The following is a 12,410-nucleotide window of genomic DNA, read 5'->3' on the forward strand; positions in this document are numbered from 1 at the left end:
ATCATGATTATCAGTTTGGTCATAATCGTGCAGCCCTAAATGATTAATCCAAATGTTACATTATACTCATTCAGATGCACGTAGTCCTGGTAAAATGTCATGTATTTCATAAGTCCATTATAAATCCAACAGTAACATGTCGTTGTCCGTTAAAACTTATATTATTTGTATGTGTGCTGTAAATAAGAATTATGAAAAAAACTGGACATAGTTTGCAGTACATCTATTTATTAAAACTGAGTACACAAACATGTTTCCAAAAACTACACATGTACAGTACAAGCAATTACAATCCATTAGTGTTTAAATATTAAAACATTACATGATCCTTGTTACTGACTAAAAGACCCAACACAAACACCACAAATCTTTAATGGGGCAATTACAGCGTTCTAGTCACTTTTTTAAATTGAAAAGGTAGTAAATTCTGTGAGCTCAAGTACTTTGCACAAACATTTGCTTGCAATCAAATACATCATTACCGATCTGGTAACTCTCGATAAACAAATACTAGGGATGCACCGATACTGGATCTGATATCGGTCCAATACTGACTGTTCGGGTATTGGTGACAAAGGTGCCGATCTATTCAATTCAATTCTATATTTTATATATCTATATACATTATATACTGTAATTTTAATTCCTTTTTTAGTTTTGACCAATTTGTCGCTGCATTAAAAAGGTTTACACTTGAATTGTAATTCCTGTTAATTTTCAAGATGTTTAACCAAGTTGCTGGTGTACGTAAATTTATATCTATATATTTTTATTTGTTACATTTTGTTTAACAAAGTTAGGAAAGCGATGTTTAAGTCAAGCCTGATGTTGCTTTACACTTAAAAGAATGATCCCAGTCACTTCCACACAGTGAGGCATACAGCTTATTTGTTAAACACTGGTATCGGATCGGTACTCGGTGTCGGCAGATACCAAAAGCCCAGGTATCACTATCGGTGCATCCCTAGCAAATACATGCAGCCACTCATCTAAATATCTATCACTTACATATGACCGTCCCTGTGAGTTCACAGGTGATTGCACTGCATTAACAGACACAAAATGTCTAAAAAGCAGAGTACAACATTAAATTAATGGTAGAAACTTCAGTTTCACAATAATAAATGACATACATGCAGTCAAACACCGATGTCTAATGTCAAACAGGTTCATCTTCCAATTGATTGACTTGTAGAAATGCCATATGTGTATAAGCCGCGACCAACAAATCATTCACAAACCAATAACCAAAGTAGAACTTATGTGTGATTTTGCCAAACTGAATTTGACTGCACATCTTTGATTCAACAGCACATGGACCACAGCGGTCACCAAAGCTCTGTTGTTAATTGTACATCATCAGTGTTGCATAATTAGATTAACTTATAGCAATACTGAATTAGAAACATGTAGACATGACCTCACTCACAGTCATTAACTCCAACATTTGCTGCTCCAGGAATCAAAAGCACTGCAAAAGTGCAAAAGGCAACATTTCTTAAAAGGTACAAAAGTGAAACCGAAAAAATATATATCCATCTAAATATACTGTATATCTATTTGTTTGTGTATAGAGCAGGAGTGATCACTAAGGGTAATGGCTGGATCAGGTAATACTGGTGGGTCGACGTTCACGATTCTTTAAAAGGTGTGTTCAAGTGAAAGATGGTGTATTTTGTTTTGATAAAATTCAACTCAACAGATGAAATAGTTCATCAGTAAAATGTTAAACCTTAATTTCCTTTTTTTTTTTTCTCTGTCCACATCGATATTGTACAACACATTCTGCATATGTCATACAGTGACATATTTATACCTACATTTTCCAACTCGCCTAGTCCAAAGAGACCATCTGACTCTAACCATTTGTCAAGAAAAAGACTCAGGGGATGGGCCTGTTTTCTGATGGGCAGCTTCATAATGGAATGGTTTGTCAAATGCAGTAAATAAACTTCAGGTTAGGATATGTCTTATTCATCTAAGTAGAAATGTCCCCATTTAAGACTAAGAGGGTTTGTCGTACCAAATTAAAAGAGTTTGCTACTGCTGGTTCTGATAAAGGTTATCGCTGATTTGAAGAGTGACTGGGTTGCCCACTGATGTGTAGCCGTAGGTCTGAGTTGACACTTTGGTTTTAAAGCTCTGCTGCCCACCCTCGACTCTCTGTACCTCTGAACAGTATGATGGCTTCACTTCCAGCTTTGCGTGGCTCACTTGGATGGGGACGTGCCTTTCCGTCCTGGACTGCGCTGCGCTGGCTTGGGGGACAGCAGATGAGAAAAGGCTGCTGGAGAGATGATCCCTGAAGCGGCCGAAGAAGCCGCTCCTCTGCCTCGGGACGACGACAGGCCGCCCCACGTTGAGGAGCACCGGCTGTCCCACCGTGGACCCGCCAATCTCCCTCTGGAGCACAGAGATCTCACAGGGCTTCTCTGCAGCAGGGTTGTGGCTGCTGGAGGAACCGTAGGTCTCTCCTTCTTCTGGGACGTAATCCTCCAAGTCTTCGAGGGTCAGAACGCGGCCTCCATGAGTCAGAATCTCAGACTCCTGCTTTCCAAGTGAGTTATGATCATCATCTTCATCATCATCAGGTTCAAAGATGATAGTTTGTTCATCGTCCAGGTCCTCGCTGTCTTCTCCAGCTGGAGTGAGGACAGATGAGAGCTCGTGTGGTGCTCCAGAGACAGCATCAGTGGTAACATTACCCTCCTCTTCCTCCCAGGAGAGCGGCTGGCTGCTGACGTCTCCCTGCAGCTGGGCCTGCTCCACCAGCTTGTTGTTGGAATTGTTAGCGTTTGGGTTTTGCGGCGGAGACCTTTTGGGTCTGGAGGGAGTGGCTGCGCGATCGGACCCCGCCGGCGAGATGCCTCTCCTCCTGGACAGCCTGGGAGATTTATTGACCTTATACTCGATGACCTCCTCTACCTCAATCCACCTGGGCCTGCTCTCAATGGTTCTTGCTTCAGCACCCTCGGCTTGAGTAACATAGAGGGTTGGGATGGTGGTCTTTCTTGGAGTGGGCATCCTCCTCGGCCTGGCTGTGGGGGGCTCTGGGGTGGAGGTCTCCGAGCGGTGGGCTCCAGATATAGTCAAGCCGGGGGACTTGTGCCTCCTCATACGTGGGTTCTTCACCACAGTGGTTATAGTCTCCTCACTGGAGTAAAGAGAAAGAGATAAAACAGACATTATTAGAGCTATAGACAAAGCGCTACCAGAGGCCTGTACTATGAAGCGAGTTCAACATACCCGGGGCATCTATACCCAGGGCATCTATACGCAGGGTATCTATACCCAGGGTATCTGGCTTAACTAACCCTAACAAAAGCGGTCCTACGACGGTGGCTATCAACTCGGTAAGTCAACCCAGGGTTTCTCAATCTGGCTATGAACGGGGCGGTGTTTGCTGCATATGACCAATCACAAACATGGACAAGTCTACTGACAGCAGAGCAGCACATTTTAAAACAAAGAGCAAACTATAATATTAGACAAATACGAGGAAGTTAAACACATAATCCAGACTGAAAGCAACACAGTTGAAGCTGCCAAATGCAGGAAGGACAGCTGGCAAAAGAAAAAATTGTAGATGTGGGAATGCGTAAATTAACAGAGTTATTAATTGAATGGAATACTCAAAAGTCAGATATAGTCATCTAGATGGGGCAGTGATGTTATGAAAACATTTAGAATATAATGGATGAATAGATTACACTTCATTATGCCCTTTGGCAAAGATGTGGCGTGTATGAGTATTTCAGCCTTCTTTTAGCTGCGTCCCCGACTCCGGCGGTGTGAAACAGACTTGAGAAATAAAAAAATATAACAACATGGTTCAAAGCGGTAGTCACCCACAGCATACAGCCAGCTGTCCTTTCTGTATTTGGCAGTTTAAACTGTGTTTTCAAGCCTGGGTTATGACTGTAAATTCTTTGTATTTGTGTAATATTATCATACGGTCAATGCACCAAGCTCTGATTGGTCAGTAGGCGGTGCTTTTATACGAGTTGATCTCTTATCTTAGCATTTCTCACATGCCACCATAAACTTGCCGCACTGCATATTTGAGGAGCTACAATAATAAAGTTGCCGGTTAAAGTTGACCGCACCCTGGAGAAGACGGCCCATCCTTTCACCATCCTTGTGACAGAATCCTTTGCACTCAGGCTTTAAATACTACAGAGCAATGCACACATGGGGCCCCAGAGAGAAACACACACTCATACAGAAGAGCTCCACATCGCCATCAAGTCCATTTTATCTTTTAGCAAGCATTATCTACACAGCAAGACCAAAAATAAAACGTTCAGTGCATCTGTATCATGAAGTCAGCAACTGCTGAGGAAATCTATCCTGAACCAAATAGATTCTTCAAGTTGACAAATGATCTCAAAGTTCGATATGAAGCTCTTTCTTATAGTCAACATTTCTTACTGAAGTAATTAGGACATGTAATGCACAGAAGGATTGTCTAGAGGATGATTTGATGTCCAACCAGGCAACAGACAAGCTCAAAGATCATTTTAGCGTGTTCACACTTACATGATGATGGTTTTCCTTGGTATTCTAGTCTCCTGCTCAGTCACTATGGGGGGGTGAAGCAGAATAAATGACATTTAACAGACAAAATAAATCACATCTAGATTATAAAATGCATCAGCTGATGTGTATCTTTAAATCTGCATGAAGAGCAATGTTATTCAGAACCTGAAAAGAATGTGCATATTATACACAGGGTCTAGAGAGTCTCCTTTAGTGAGGATAAAGTCAGTGTTCCTACCTTCAATAGTGATGGCCTGCTCACCAGTGCGAGCCACAGCAGAGGGTGGAACTAAATCAGCAGCACACTTGGCACTGCCCAGACGGTTGGACAACTGGCAAGAGCAGAGAATATATTTTTAGAGTCCTAAAGATGACATATTGTTGCTAATTGACATCAACTGAGTTAGAGTCAGCGTTTATACTTTTCCCCTTCTACATATTAATTTAAACTAGGGCTGTTAATCGATTAAAAAATATTAAATCAGGATTAATCACAAATTAATCACACATTTTTATCTGTTCAAATTGTACTTTAAAGGGAGATCTGTAAGTATTTAATACTCTTATCAACATGAGAGTGGGCAAAAATGCATTCTTTATGTAAATGTATATATATATTATTGAAAATCAATTAACAACACAAAACAATGCCAAATACTGTCTAGAAACCCTCACAGGTACTGCATTTAGCACAAGCAAATATGCTCAAATCATAACATGGCAAACTCAAGCCCAACAGGAGACAACAGCTGTCAGTGTGTCAGTGTGGTGACTTTAAAGTCCGCTTTGACAGCTCTAGTTTAAATAACACTATAATAAAGTTTGCGATTCAAGTATGATTCGAGTATGATTAAATGTCGACCAACCTCGCACTCATAGTGTCCCAGGTCTCTCTCTGTCAGGTTTTTGATTACCAAGACCAGAACCCCGCTGCGCAGCTCGCTGTAGGTCTGATACTTCTCCTGGTCAGTCAGCAGCCTGCCTTCCTTGAACCACCTTGACCATGAACACAGACAGAGAAGAGAAAAAGAGGTTAGGGCAACAGAATTTTCACAGGACCTCCTGAATTTACTTAAAATGTTCTGCAAATGTCATACCTGATCTTGGGATTTGGGGCGCTCTGTATGACGCAGGTGAACTGAGCATCCACACCGGCAACAAATGTAGCATTCCTCATCTTATTCACAAAACGAGGCGGCACTACAAGAAATGTGTCAAAATATAATACATGTTAAAATACTAATATCTAACTAAAATAAATTGGCTTCACACAAATCTAATAATTTCAAAAGGTCTTTCATTTTGTCCAAAGAACAGTGTGACTAATAGAGTGCTGCAGGGATGATGTATTTTTGTAGGCCAACCAGGGAGTTAGCATCGCCCTGGTTCCCTCGAAAAAAAAGCCAATGGGATTTTTCCATTGGATTTTGGATTATTGTAGAAAATAAGCTCTGTGGCAAACAAACATTTATGATACTTACATGTTTTGTTCAGCAAGATAATCTCCACAAATGAACACCATTTTGAACTGTGAATGCATCGCCAGACACCACGGTCGCATGAGAACGAGTATACACAAAGAGGCTGTCTGTGTTGCATTATAGTATAAATTAAAGTATCCATGATCACACTGTACATGTTTGCCACTTACCCTGAACTGTGATCTTGCCAAGAGTGCTGGCATTGCCGGCTGAGCTTGTGGCAAAGCACATGTACTGGCCAGAATCATCTGCCGTCATGTTGTCCAAGATCAGTGTGCAGGAACCGTCAGGGTCCTCAATGATGATGTGATGAGGATCTGCCTCCACAGTGCGTCCATCTACAGCCGACAAGTACACCATGCATTGATGAAACACATTTAGCCTCAGATACTGTTTGTCACACAGCGTTATGTACCATTACTCCCCATTAGGCTTCCCGCAGTAGTCGGTGGTAGCGGTGTTACATGGTGGTCGGGCACACACCGATTACATTACTTGCCCACCGTCGTTTTGCTTTTTTTACAGAAATAAAACCCATTTAGTTCATTTTGGCGTATCGGCGGCGTGTTATCAATACATAATTGGACGACAGACGCTACAATCTGAAAGTGAAAGTGTCTGCTCTGTATGGAGTCTCAGCACAGAGTAGCAGGTGCCATATTTTACACACACAGGATGAGAGAGAGTTGACAGACAAGACGATGGCGGCGGATTTGGTGTCAAAGCAAAAAGTAAAAGCGTCCATTTGGCAATACTTCGGATTAACACCCAATCCTTTAAGGTAATCGCCGTGTGTAGGACGGAGCGGTCACAGTTGGTGTGCACGGCACAGTGGCTCTAGGTGGAAACCTGCAGCGAATGCTGTACCGGAGAGGCCAGACACACCGCCATCCGACGGTAAAGATCAAAGTAAGCGCTCTACATATATTGAGCGCCGTCTTGTCTTGTAAAATGCCCGGTGTAATCGGTAACACCGGTGTTGTCACAAGTTTATTAACTGGTGGGAAAATTTCCCCTAGTCCCTGTTTGTCTACATACAGTATAGTCCAATAGAGCAAATGACTAAAGAAATGGCGTACCTTTGTACCAAGTGATCGCAGGTTTGGGTACTCCAGTGGCTTTGCAGGCCAGCTTCACAGTCTGTCCCAGCTCTGCTGTGCAGTTTGCCAGAATTTCATCAAAGTCAGGAGGACCTGTAAAAGGAGATTAATCATGAAAGGTATCTGTTTGAAAGTGGGAGAATATCAAAATACATTCTGAGTGATAAAAGCGAGAATAAGATACAGAAAAAAAAAGTTAGACTGTGTGTCTGTGTTCCACTCACTCCATGCAGGCATGCTGTATCGCTGCTGCAGTTCTCTGAAGTCTCTCAGCCATGAGTTCTTGATGGTAACAGTTCGGGCCTGTAAGGTGTATTTCCTCACAGAGTCCTCACGTTCGTGCCAGATCTCAAAGGCACGGTCATCACCTTCCACTGTCTCATTCACATCAATGTTATTCAACTGCAGCAGGATGAAGAATACAGAAAAAACATTGTTTAGGCTGCTGATCAGGAACGATGACAATAAAGAAAAAAGGTGTGATTATATTAAAAGTTGCACCTTCATCATGTTCTTAAAGGTATATGCTTGTGTATCAGTGTTGCTGTCTCTCTTGGGTTTGCAGATTACACAGTAGTTCTTAAACAGGAAGACGTGGCGGTGGTGTCCTCTAGAGGACGTCCTAACTCCTGGAGCCCCTTCCCACACTTGGAAGGGTCCCTGGTTTCACAAAGGGAAAAAATAAATCAATGTACATAAACAATGAATCAAACACAATCATGCCTGCACTGTACTAAACAGTAACTCCACCTACCTGTCTCATTGGCTCTCCTAATACGTCCAGTGTGGCAGGATAGTTCTCGATCATGGAGACATGGTGGGTGTTCTCAGAGCGCTGAGGGAGTGCAGACACCATGGCATAAGCTTCTTCCAGTAAGCAGCAGTTCTGGCCATTTTTCGCCTTGTTTCGGATGAGCTCCTGAAGGTGTTGGAGAAAAGATTTCAATAAAACTGTGGTGAAAGTGATGCAGGTCTAAAATCAAAATGCCTCTTACACATGCAAGTGATGTATTCCTATCTGTAATGCAGAGAACTGAACCCCATAAGAGTTCATGCATGTTGTGTGTCAAAGCTGTCACCTTGAGGACAGCCTTGTACTTCTGAATCCTCTCCAGTGGATGTTGGAGGCTGGCGTTAATGCTGCGTACAGGGGGATCTGCAGGGTCTGCACTGGCTTGCACTTTCTCTGTGTACTCCTACAATGTGATAAAAGGAAGATTTTGAAATTCAAATAATTATACCGGTGCCGGAGTCCGTTCACAGTCACTGTAATGACGAGGTATTTACAAGGTAGCAAATACAAGTATATAGTAGTAAGTTGCAGAAGAAATTACAACTTTAAATACGCTGGCAAAACAAATATTTTTATGTATAACAGGTGTTAAGTTTAGGGTTACAGAATGTAGGTAAGGTTCTAGCGCCCTGCATAAAGCCCGGGCCACACTGCCTGCATGAGCAGCACGTGACGGCTACCTCACTGAACTTCTGTGACTCTCACGGGTGTGGTGTCCACAGCGACAGCGCTGCTGATGCTGCGCTGCTACTACCAGCCCTTTCTCTCAACATAGCTTGCCTTTCATAATGGCCATTTCATTTAATTATAAATGTCATTTGAATAGAAAAGGGTTAAGCAGCATGTGCTCATTTGTAAATAACAGTAATAATCCACAATGAAAAGCTGGTACTCTATTGATATATGGAGCCGTGGAAGTCTCTGCATTTTCAACAACACTGTCCTGCAATTATTTCAAAATAAAAGCTTTTAGTCCATGAGCCAGGGGGTTGGTCGTGCCACTTTGGAGGGACCATGTCTCATAGTGATTTTTTTAAAGGTCTATGTCCCTAGTGTTGGAAAACGCATGATAGCATTGCAGCAATGGTAACTTTCTATGTTCTATCACTCCTTTTTTCATCCCTCCATCATTAAAACTTTTCCATCTTTTTTTGCCATTTTACACATAGATCCAGTATAAAAGAGGGAAACCAACACACAATATCATGAAGTCATGGAGTTAGTTATAAGGGCATTTCGAGTTGCATTCAGAATTTGCCCCATTGCAGCATTAGAGGTCAAAGGTCAAATTCTCTTGACCTCAGTGTCATCACAATGTGACTGAAGGATAGATTATAGTCTAAGCTTTACAACGATATATGACTTCATGATATTGTGTGTTGGTTTCCCTCTTTTATACTGGATCTCTGTGTAAAATGGCAAAAAAAGATGGAAAAGTTTTAATGATGGAGGGATGAAAAAAGGAGTGATAGAACACAGAAAGCTACCATTGCTGCAATGCTATCATGCGTTTTCCAACACTAGGGACATAGACCTTTAAAAAAATCACTATGAGACATGGTCCCTCCAAAGTGGCACGACGGCCAAATTTTGGGGGTCTGGCTCATGGACTATTTGTGTTAACAAATGAAGGGATCGCTACAGGGCATTTATTTTGGAACTGAAACATGAAGCACTGACTTAAAAATAAATATTGACTTTGTTCATGTCTGTGACATATTCTACAGATAGACACTGAAACTGTTGTAATGTTGCTGGTATGTCAATATACTGTCAAAAGATAATTTACACTGGCTATTTTCACTGTGAACAAAAATTAGGCGAGACCTCACACCGGCCGCGTGGCTGCTCTAACCTGTTAACGTGGGCGGGGAAATAAAAATCAAGAGGTTCTGCGACGCACACATGCTTCTCACGCGTCCTATGTGGCCCGGGCGTCACCCACAATACCACGATAACAGTTCTGTTGTTACCTTGAAGAAGCGATGAACAGCCTTGTCACTGACAGCAGATTCAGCCTGACCCTGACCAACAAGATACTGGAGGTACTTCTCAAAGCCCTCCTTGTTCTTCAGGAAGCACATGGCTATATCATCATCTGTTTCACAGTCATTCAACTTCGGGAAGAATGCCCTAAAAACAAAATTGTGGGGAAATTAATGCATTGAAAATATCACTTAAATAAAATCTCCCTTGTTTTTAATAAATATCTGAATAAAATGAAAAGTCATCAAGACGTGAGCTCACTTGCTATGGAAGGACTTGATATCATCAATGTTCCTGAATATGACTTCCTTCTGGCTGCTGACGTCAGGCGGTGTATCAGGGCTGTCTGCGTGCTTCAGGTGATGGGAGGTAAAGAAGTCGATCTCTTTGACGAACTCTGATTCACCATTTATCAGGTCTTGGATCAGTTGGCTGGGGACATGAAATAATAATTGGTTATGATACGTCCTTTAGTTCCAGTATTTGGTGAGTGTAGATATACTTTACTTACAATAATTTCCTCTTGTATTCACCCTCAGACACCTCCTCTACATTTCCCTCTGGAAGGTCGCTCGTATCAGCAGAGAGCTGGAAGAATACACATTTTACTATTACTTTTAAATTGTTCAAAGGCCTCAAGACAATGAATTAATAATGATGGAAAAAAAAAAGTTTAGGTGTTATGTTGGTGGATCAGTGGCTTTAGTTTTAAGATTACTTTGAGTTTCTTGTCCAGGTAGGCAGGTGAGACCCAGCCTTGGCGGGATGGCGTAGTTTTGGTGGGTTTGGTCCGGACCAACCATTTCAGTGGATGAGCTGAGTCCAAAACCTCCACATATTGTCCCTCCTTTAGAGAGATGGATTCTTTGCTTGCTATGGTGGGGTTGTAGTCAGCCGTCGCCACATAGATGTCAAACATCTGTTAAAAAAAAATTTAAAAAATGAATATTGATGACAGCACAGGTGGTTTCCCAAAATGTGGTGATAATATTATATAAACCCAGTATGATGTGAAGCTGCTTATTCTTACTACTCTGCATGTAGAGATGTTTTTTAAAAGCTTACACAATGTTTCCCTCATTTTCTTTTAAATACCTATTTAAAAGTCATTTAACTAACTCACACAGCTGAAGCCTCAAATTAGCTTCATATAAACATTTGAATACATTTTGTTTACACAAAATGAGGACTATGGATTTAGTCCCCCATCACTTCCATCAGAAGCAAGGTTATAATAGTTTTTAATTTTCAATTAATTTTTATTTCATTTTAGTTTTGACTTTTCAATTTCATTTTAGTTCATTTTCACAGTTTGTTTGCTTGCTTTAGTTTAGTTTCAGTTTTTCTCAAAGGTTTAGTTAAAATTTGTATATACTTAATTTTAGTTTTTATTTGTTGGGGCCAGCTAAAATGTCTCAGAAGTATGTAACTACATACAGTCCCCTCGAAGACTATTGGAGCAGCGAGGCCAATTCCTTTATTTTTGCTCTACACTGAAAGCATTTGGGTTTGACATCAGACGATGACTATGAGAAGAGATCAGTATTTCAGCTTCTATTTCCAGGTATTTACATCTAGATCTGTTAAAAAACTTAGAAGATAGCACCTTTTGTTTGAGCCTACCCATTTTTCAAGTGAGCAAGATCATTGGAACATGTGACTGACAGGTGTTTTTGTTGCCCAGGTGTGTCCTATTACATTGATTATTCAAACAATAAATAGCGCTGAATGTCTGCTCTCAGTTTCTCAGTTTCGCCTGTGCAGACTGGTCTTCATGTTTGTTACACCTTTTTAACTATAAATGCAGAGAGCTGTTTATGGGAGAAAAGCAAACAATTTTGAAGCTGAGAGAAGATGGAAAATCACTCAGAGCCACTGCACAAACGTTGGTAATAGCCAGTAAAACCATTTAGAATGTCCTGAAGAAGAAAGAAACCACTGGTGTACTGAGCAACAGACGTCAAGGAAGGTAGACCAAGGAAAACATCAGCAGTTGATGACAAAAACATTGTGAGAGCTGTAAAGAAAAACCCTAAAACAACTGTCAGTGACATCACCAACAACCTCCAGAGGGCAGGAGTGAAGGTACCACAATCCACCGTTCGCAGAAGACTTCTGGAACAAAAGTACAGAGGCTACACCAGAAGATGCGAACCGCTCATTAGCAATAAGAATAGGATTGGAATTTGCCAAAAAGTACAGAGACGAGGCTCAAACGTTGTGGGACAAAGTTTTATGGAGTGATGAGACAAAGATGAACCTTTACCAAAGTGATGGAAAGGCTAATGTGTGGTGAAAGAAAGGATCTGCTCATGATCCCAAACACACAAGCTCATCTGTGAAGCACGGTGGAGGTAATGTCATGGCTTGGGCTTGCGTGGCTTCTTCTGGGACGGACTCATTGATCTTCATTGATGATGTAACACATGATGGCAGCAGCAAAATGAACTCAGAAGTCTACAGAAACATTTTGTCTGCCAATTTAAAGAGAGATGCAACCAAACTGATCAG

At 41.4% G+C, this 12,410-nt stretch overlaps 1 protein-coding gene across 43 annotated transcripts in view; it reads right to left on the reverse strand.

Moving 5' to 3' along the window:
- Nucleotides 1-1,567: 1,567 nt before the first annotated feature.
- obscnb (obscurin, cytoskeletal calmodulin and titin-interacting RhoGEF b) overlaps nucleotides 1,568-12,410 on the reverse strand; it is a 71,743-nt gene continuing 60,900 nt past the window's right edge. For all 43 annotated transcript variants that reach the window (XM_037787009.1, XM_037787019.1, XM_037787014.1 and 40 more), the window contains 15 exons: nucleotides 10,618-10,818; nucleotides 10,411-10,487; nucleotides 10,161-10,331; nucleotides 9,887-10,046; nucleotides 8,200-8,316; nucleotides 7,875-8,039; nucleotides 7,622-7,780; nucleotides 7,345-7,522; nucleotides 7,100-7,213; nucleotides 6,191-6,358; nucleotides 5,637-5,739; nucleotides 5,406-5,535; nucleotides 4,778-4,871; nucleotides 4,540-4,582; nucleotides 1,568-3,154 (listed from right to left, as the gene is read on the reverse strand). In XM_037787009.1, the coding sequence (XP_037642937.1) occupies nucleotides 2,041-3,154; nucleotides 4,540-4,582; nucleotides 4,778-4,871; nucleotides 5,406-5,535; nucleotides 5,637-5,739; nucleotides 6,191-6,358; nucleotides 7,100-7,213; nucleotides 7,345-7,522; nucleotides 7,622-7,780; nucleotides 7,875-8,039; nucleotides 8,200-8,316; nucleotides 9,887-10,046; nucleotides 10,161-10,331; nucleotides 10,411-10,487; nucleotides 10,618-10,818 (2,994 nt within the window). In that variant the 3' untranslated portion in view covers nucleotides 1,568-2,040. The remainder of the gene's footprint in view (nucleotides 3,155-4,539; nucleotides 4,583-4,777; nucleotides 4,872-5,405; nucleotides 5,536-5,636; nucleotides 5,740-6,190; nucleotides 6,359-7,099; nucleotides 7,214-7,344; nucleotides 7,523-7,621; nucleotides 7,781-7,874; nucleotides 8,040-8,199; nucleotides 8,317-9,886; nucleotides 10,047-10,160; nucleotides 10,332-10,410; nucleotides 10,488-10,617; nucleotides 10,819-12,410) is intronic.

This window comes from Sebastes umbrosus, chromosome 12 (assembly GCF_015220745.1).
Source record: "Sebastes umbrosus isolate fSebUmb1 chromosome 12, fSebUmb1.pri, whole genome shotgun sequence".
Classification (NCBI taxonomy): Eukaryota; Metazoa; Chordata; class Actinopteri; order Perciformes; family Sebastidae; genus Sebastes; species Sebastes umbrosus.